Below are 8,366 nucleotides of genomic sequence, written 5' to 3'. Positions count from 1 at the left end.
ACGTCTAATTATATGCAACATTCCCTTCATTATTATAAAATCTTGGATGTTTTTAAAAATGGCTCCAATACAGAATATTTGCATCAGTTTCTTCCTTTAGTTAGAAACACCTCTAGAGTAGCTGTTCCTATTGCTTCCTGTAAAAAAAGGTACCATCAAAGTATGCAAACAGTGTGATGTTCCATTTTTGGCAGAACTACTTGACTGTGTCAGAATAACTGAAATCCGCTCTGTCAGCCACCAGATCTCGCTTCTATTCTATATTATATGTGTACTACAAAAGTATCTGACCAGTTTTCATTTCACAAATCTCTTCCTCCCCCACAGTATTACTTTTCTCCCCACTGGTACTCACTCAAGGCCACGAGAACATGGTAGTGGAGAGAGGTGAGCACTTCGGAGTCAACACAGACCTGAGTCCTGGCTCTGCTACTATTTGCTGTCACTTTGGTCAAATTATTTGACCTTTTGAGCCCCATTTTAAATTAGGAGTAGTTGTAAGATCACATGTAAAGCTCTTAGAGCCAACGATAAGGAATTCAAACGTTAGTTTCTTCCTATGTATACACCATTATTTATTTAAACAAATGAGGTGGTCATTCCTACCACCTTGTAGAGTTGAATCTACTGAAATATGGCATAGAGGAAGAAGAAAATCCATGGCCACTCTTTCTCTCTTCAAATCTGCACAACTGACCTTCTCTTTTAAGACTCTTATTATAACCCCAATCAGAATATTATGGGATATAAAAGGAAAAGCTGAACCAAAAGGTACATAGGGATGGAGTAAGAGAAACTCTTAATTAATGGAACGTACTTAAAAATTTAGAATACAGACTTGTTATTTACCATTATGCCTTCGGGTTACTGACAATCCCTAAGGCAAAGCTGTCTACAGAGAGAGACTTAAGGGGAAGTAAAAATAAAATAGGAAGTGCAATACAACAAGCTTTATATACTCCTAAAAATTGTTTACATAGAATGCTCACATAATTACATGTTAAATGAAGACAAATACAAAAACACCAGACGACAAAAGCATACTGAAGTAAGTGTTTAGCCTACTGTTGCGATAACACCAAAGGATAACTCATAAGCAGAGTTCCATTGTGGATTTTCCCCCATCTCCTTAATTCATAGGCACATTTCAATCACATGTTGGTATTTCGAGAAGTGTTTTTGCTCAGTGGCATTCCCACCCACTCCCAGCCCCACCTTCAACCCATAGCCTGTTAATTCATATATTGGTGAACAACTGAAATTCAAACATTATTTTGGCTTTCATTCTTATCCAGATTTGCTTGCTTAATTAAGGCTGTCATAATTTCTCTTCAGGTTGGTGTACTTTGGGGAAGGTAAACAATATTTAATGCCTGTTCTAATAAGTATTCTAATCAATGTTCTGCTTCTCAACAACAGAGGATTACCACTAGTCACGCCAAGATTTGAATGAAATGGCAGTTGGTACAGATGTTCTTCCTGCTTGCTATTCCTTCCAGGCGGCCCCAAGATTTTGTGGACACAATGTGTTGAAAACCTCATTTGTTTCAAAAGTGGTTCCAATGCAGAATATCTGGGTGAACCATACTGCGGAACTCCAACCTCGGTGCTGAGAGATACCATGTAAGCATAGCATAGGTGCCTTCACTGTGCAGCTACGGATCCTCCTTTGTCCACCTTAAAAATGAAGGTCTGTGTGTAAATGGATAGTGTGGGCCACCACATTAACAGTGTTAAAAGATCAAATCTACTCCCAGATTCTTTTTGGACTAAAAAGACGAGAAAATAACAGCACTAGCTTTAAGACCATTTATTAATCTTAAATATTTACAACTCATGGATTAAAACATTTATTAATTTATTACCAATAGGTTATTTGCTGAGATTTTGTTTGGAAAGGGCTTCACCCATTATAACACGTTTATTTCTGATGGAAGAGAATTCCAGGTTACTTTCTAACTTTTTATATTCTTCTTTCTAGACATTTTGAATCAGTCACCTGGCTATCTTAGGAAATTTCAATGACAGCCTCATTAATAGGCTTTCTAGTTTCCCACCTCTGAAAAGGTCCCACTGACTTCCTTAGCCACTGCCACATAACAGCTCCTAAATAACCTATTGTGAAAAGCACATTCTAATACAATAATGACAACTGAGTGACCTCAAATATGTAACAATAGCATTCCAATGGAAAACTATAAATGTGTAACAGTGATTAAATAATGAAGACTGACCGGCCATGGAATCTCTTCAAGAAACACAATAATGGGGAACAGGAAGGCACAGCAAGGATTATTTATGAAGAACGTATCCAGGAGACCTGATGTTATTTCACTTAACAAACAAACTAAAATTCCTCCAGGCTAAATAGTTCCTTTGTACACTACTATTTTGTTAGACCCTAAATAAAAACATCTTAAAACTTTAAGAAAATTACTATAAATTACTCTATAACTTACATTTTGCATGGTTTTGAAATGTTCATAGTGCTACATTTACTTAATATTACATGGAGAGATAAAAAATAAATATTGCCATGCATGTCTTGTTGACATTTAAAAAACCCACAAATAAATAACTTGAAATGCTGTCTAGAGAAATTGCTCTTGCATACTTATTGTTAATTATGGAGGACTCAAGCAAGTCTATTTTTAGATAGCATCCTCAAACTGAAAAAGCTTCAAAACAAGCCTAATTTAATGCTCTTACATGATTAAAATGTAATGCTAAGGGAAAGAAAACAACACAGGCCAATACTGGAGTGCAAACACCTTTCTCGCTGTAGATTTTAATGGAAAAGGTTTGTGAACTAAGGGGATTCCTTCCCAAGGGCATGCTGGAAACAAGGAAAGTGAAGTGAGAGAAACTGGGAATCCTTCTTCAGGCAACTTATCCTATTTCAGTTTCCTGAAACATCCCTGGTTAAGACTCTTGTGACTAAAAAGACACAGACAAGTGTTTATAAAAGTCCATCAGGTTCCTCATTAAAGCTGAAGTCACATACTAGAGACAGGTGGTCTGAAGGATAATTGAAGGATGGTAGCCGGTTGGGTCCAATCTGTTCTTCAGTGAGCAAATCAAGAGCTGACTTCACACTCAGAGCATGTTTAGAATACCAGATATAATCCAGGGTGTGCCGGCACTCCCCTGAGGTCCGGATCTTCCAAGTAGTATATGGAGGTTCTGACTGCCCATCAGCACTCAGCAGCTTGTAGGCGCTATTCAGATTGAGGCTGGAGGAAGCAAAGTGTTTGTAGACTTCCTCTGTTGGCTCTGCATTGAAGTCCCCACAAACAATAAGGGGAATCTTGGCTCCTTGAGTGATGTTCTGCAGGTTCTGGAGAAGGTCACAGCCTTGAGCTGATCGAAATCGCTCCCAGCCAGTACGTGCTTTTAAGTGGGTGACAGCAATGCAGAACTGTCGACCGGACTCCTTGCACTCTAGGGTCTGTGCAATGGCCACCTGATTGGTTTTCAATGTCATGGCCGTCAGCCTAATATTGGCACTGTTGACTAGCTTGAATCGGTTCTGGAGAAAAAACAAGGCACAACCGTCTGGTCCATTGTTGTGTTCTACATCTAGGCAAGGTGACCAGGGCTTGGGGAAGAACGTGCCTTGATAGCCCAGTCTACTGAGGAGTGGTTGGAAGGTGTCAAAATAGTGGTCCACCTCTTGGAGGCACAATATATCGGGCTGGTAGGCTAGGATTTCTTCTAGGATGAGACATTTCCTTTCTTCCCACTTGAGTGCTTCAACAGGGCACTGTACAAAGTTGTCTTTGCCTTCTCCAAGAGCTGAAATAAAAAAGCCAGTCAGTTGTCAGCTACCACAGAACCATGACTTCTAAGTACCTGGGAGTCTCCTTAGGCTTGACACTTACTCAAGACTCTCAGAATGCTTCCTCTGCTTCAGATGCTTTGAGTGATTCTTCTCTGTCTAAACTGCATTAACTCACCAAATTAACCTCTCACATCCATGAAGCAGGCAATTGATTTTCTTTCATATTAAAACTATTTCCTATATTCTAGGACATAAGATCTTAGGTTTTAGCCTTAAACAGAGCTCTTTGCAGTCCCAGGGATCTAAACTGTGTCAGATAAAATAAATATATTTAATTCTATATACTAATTTCAACACTAACTATAAGCCATATGAACTGATATAGACACCACTCAAAATGAACAGGACCTATTTTAAAAGGGCAGCTTTTCCTACTTATGGATGAACACCTGGAAAAAATAAATGAATCAAAGATTGCAAAGTCAGGGAGTATGCCCTTCTTTTCTAGCAAAAAAAAAGGGGGGGGGGTGGCCTGGTGGCGCAAGCGGTTAAGTGTGCGTGCTCCGCTGCGGCGGCCTGGGGTTTGGGTCCCGGGCACGCACCGACGCACCGCTCATCAAGCCATGCTGTGGCGGCGTCCCATGTAAAGTGGAGGAAGATGGGCACGGATGTTAGCCTAGGGCCAGTCTTCCTCAGCAAAAAGAGGAAGATTGGCAGATGTTAGCTCAGGGCTGATGTTCCTCACCAAAAAAAAAAAAAAAAGCAGCCTTTGTTTCTTAAATTTTAATTGCTACATGAGAGGCAATACTATAGCAAGTTGACTGGCACATCTGTTTTTTAATTCAGCAGACCCCAGAAAGGAGTCCTTCCTACCATAACAAAGTAATAGAAAGAGAACTGAAGCAACATCTCTTCGGCCTCAAGTTACACAGATGTGTATGGATGAGAATCTGGCCCCAAGAGTACCCAGACTCACAACCACCCTCACACAGCTCCTATTCCCTGCAGAAAGTTCTATATGTTGCCCATTCAGTAGACTCAGTTTCTCCCTTGCAAATGCTTTTTTAGTGCTGTGGACTGAAAGCTGGAGACAACAAAAAGTTTCAGGCTGATAAAAGACAGGGTCCTTTAAATTTGGATGTGCTGGCAAGTAGACAGTATCATTGTACTTGGATAGCCTACAAACATGGAAGGTAAGAAATAAACCTTGAGTTGCCAGATTTATTAGTGAAAACCTGATGACTCCCTTTCCTAACCTCCCCTTCTGGGAGCTCCTCATGTTGCCCTAGTCACCCATCCTCCTACACCTGCATCTGCCCACACCTCTTCCCTCCACATAAGACATCAGTGCATTGAGCATGTGCAGAAGCAGAAAGGCAGTCATAGCGAACTCAACTGCTCAGGCACAAAAGCATCAGGCATACCTTGGGCGAGGATGTTCCACTGCATGACCCTAATAGGTGGGTGGCTACTGGGGCAATCTGTCCTCAGATCTACAAAATCCCTCTGGAACCGGGGAGGTCGAGTGTGCAGGACAGCCCTGCATTCCTCAAGGAGCTCTTTAGGATCAATGGGCTCCAGATGTTCTGGGTCAGGTGACACCAAATACTCTGGGTGCTGGGAGGCAGTGCTGCTGTTCAGTGTCTTGGCGAGAGCACTATAGAGTCTGCTCGTACCGTTTCCCATGGAACACGCTACAGGAAAGGAAAGCACAATTACACACACAGCTGCTTTTCCTGCCTTTCTTCCCAACTCAACTAGAAGATAAAGCATTTACTGTCCATAGAAGCCAAGAGCTCAATTTAGGGCAACGTTGCCATGTTCATGTAAAAAGCCATTTCCCCAGAGGTGGATTAAAGGAGTTTCCAGGTTTTAACTTTCCACTAGGACAGGTAATTGAAATACTCTTAAAATTGGTCTCTGATTAACTAAGATAATTACTTCTTTTAAGAGAGAAATACCTTGATCTTTATGACCTCTTCTAACCTAGGATTTGTCTTTGTAATTTATAAACCCAGTCTTATGAAAGCATGGCTAAACAAAACCCACATTCCTTTTCTGTATATTTTAATAAGAAGTTGAAGACCAGTTGGTAACGAGCCAGACGTTAGAAAGCCCTTGTTAATCCTGGAGAAGAGATTAGGTTGTAGCAGGCTGCTGCTCTAGCCATGTCATCTATACAGATCCCTCTGGACTGAAAAGAAATGGCTGGATTAAATCCATATCCCAATTCTCTTAGATGTTAACTGTAAATCAGGGCTCTGGCTCTCTGTAGAATTCTGAAGATCACTGAGCAATACAGTCTATAATATCAAATGCCAGATCTTTTAAAAATAAGAAGACGGGTTTAGGGGGGAGAAGAGGCAGTTGCCCCCATTTCCTGGGATCCTGGAAGGAGAAAGGGTGAGGAGAAGTGCAGGAGGCACACTGTCCTCAGTGCATTTTCTAGTGCTCCACTTTGTATCCTAATAGATTATAATCCACTAAGGAGAACAGAGCACAATCTTCAACTAGCATGAGGACAGTCATAACTGTCACTTCACCTGTAAGCAGTGGATTGCTCTTTTAGAGGTCAACCATGTTTTCTCTTCATTATAGTATAAATTAGGGGCAAGTTTTACTTGGAACAACTTCCAAGAATCTGTACATGATGAATCTTGGAATGGAGGAATCTAGACTTCCCTCCCATATCCATATCCTTGCCTTCTCTTGAAAGACACAAAGTTTTCTTTATAAAATACATTGTCAGGCTAATGGCATTTGAAACTAGCAGTCAATCAAATTCACTGTGGCTGTCACAAAAGCAAATTCAAATATTTAGCACCAAAGTCCTTAAACATTAATGTCAATAAGCATGCAAGCATGCTCTCTATCATTCCTTTTCATCAACTCAAAGTAGTTTTTTTTCCCCCAGTAAGAAAACTAGATTAAGGCAAAAAAACACATACTGGTTTTCCCGATATACATTAAAGCATACGTGCATCTGCAAGCCTGTTCTTTCTCACACACGCACATGCACACACACACACACACACACCTGTTTCCAAACTGTTTGATGTGAATGTATTAAATTCTTTTTAATCAATCTGCTTGCCTATTTGAGTACATGGATCCAAAGGAAGAAATTTTCTTCTTGGCTGGAAGTACAACTTTGAAAATCTTTCTTATGAATTCCTAGTTTTAAAAAAAAGCAGTTAAAGGTCCTACTCGTTTCTCAAGTGTGGTCTCGAGATCAACAGCATCAGTGTCACCCAAACTGTGGACCCAAGTGTCAGAGGGCACCCCAGCAAACCCACAGGGACACCACAAGGCACTTTAATTGGAAGCAAATGCAACATTTGACATCTGTCAGGCTCTAGGCACACTACTAGCTTGGCGTAGTTCAGTTTCAAGAGGATTGCTCTACATCCTTTTGATGACATCATATCTTTGGCAAGCTGAGTTTTGGGGTGGTTACGGTGATACAACGCAAGTACCACGTCAAAGTGAATGTGAAAAAGCAGGAAAAGTGTCCAATAGGAGTCCACGGTTTGAGGAGTTATGTGAAGCCAGAAAAACTATCCTGAACCACACTTCCTTCTAAAAATTTAGAACACCTTCATATAAAGAGAATAAGGAACAGAATAACATCCATTCAGACAATGAAAGCATGCCCGAAAGCATGCCCAGAAAGTAAATCAAAACTGTACCCTATTGTAAAATGAGCTGACAGTCATTCAGAAAATGATATAATAGCTTAAATCAGAAAACATAGCGGGCCGGCCCCGTGGCTTAGCGGTTGCGTGCACGCGCTCCGCTGCTGGCGGCTCGGGTTCGGATCCTGGGCGCGCACCGACGCACAGCTTCTCCGGCCATGCTGAGGCCGCGTCCCACATACAGCAACTAGAAGGATGTGCAGCTATGACATGCAACTATCTACTGGGGCTTTGGGGGAAAAAATAAATAAATAAATAAAATTATTAAAAAAAAAAAGAAAACATAGCAATGAGGCAACAAAAGGAATTAGTAATAAAAAAGAAATGAAGAGATAAAGCATTTGAGAGATAGTGGCAAATAGTATGTGCTTATTTTAATCAAAGAAGATCCAACATATGATTACCAGGAGTTCTTCTAGTTAAACCAATGCAAGGAAATGAAACAAAGACTAAAAACTATAAATCAAAAAATCTTTTAAGAGCACAAAGTTTCAATCATGCAAGATGAATTAAGTTCTGGGGATCTAATGTATAGCATCAGCATCGAGGCTATAGTTAACAATATTGTATTTTATACTTGAAATCTTGTAAGAGAGTAGATCTTAAGTGATCTCACCACAAACACTCACACACAAAAGGTAACTATGTGAGGTGACAGATATGTTAATTAGCTTGATTGAGGTAGTCATTTCACAATGCATGTGTGTATCAAAACATCATGTGGTACACCTTAAATATATACAATTTTTATTTGTTAATTATACCTCAATAAAGCTGGAAAAAAATAAAATGGTTTAAAAGAAAAAAATTATATGAGGTTAAAAAAAAACATGTATCATGGAAATATTCAAACATCAATACAGAAAGATCTGCCTTTTGTTATTCAAAAA

General features: G+C 40.1%; 1 protein-coding gene across 5 annotated transcripts in view; it reads right to left on the bottom strand.

The window, feature by feature from the left end:
* Positions 1-1,795: 1,795 nt before the first annotated feature.
* The window catches only part of NOCT (nocturnin), a 28,285-nt gene continuing 21,714 nt past the window's right edge, over positions 1,796-8,366 (bottom strand). For 4 of the 5 annotated variants that reach the window (XM_058550094.1, XM_058550090.1, XM_058550091.1 and 1 more), the window contains 2 exons: positions 5,206-5,475; positions 1,796-3,795 (listed from right to left, as the gene is read on the bottom strand). In XM_058550094.1, coding sequence (XP_058406077.1) covers positions 2,960-3,795; positions 5,206-5,467 — 1,098 coding nt within the window. In that variant the 5' untranslated portion in view covers positions 5,468-5,475 and the 3' untranslated portion in view covers positions 1,796-2,959. Of the gene's footprint in view, positions 3,796-5,205; positions 5,476-6,818; positions 7,471-8,366 lie in introns of those variants that run through there. The other variant, XM_058550093.1, reaches the window with a different exon arrangement.

The sequence above is a fragment of the Diceros bicornis genome, chromosome 11 (genome assembly GCF_020826845.1).
Source record: "Diceros bicornis minor isolate mBicDic1 chromosome 11, mDicBic1.mat.cur, whole genome shotgun sequence".
Classification (NCBI taxonomy): domain Eukaryota; kingdom Metazoa; phylum Chordata; class Mammalia; order Perissodactyla; family Rhinocerotidae; genus Diceros; species Diceros bicornis.
The sequence above is the reverse complement of the archived record's forward strand: the minus strand, read 5'-3'. Positions and strand labels throughout refer to the sequence as shown.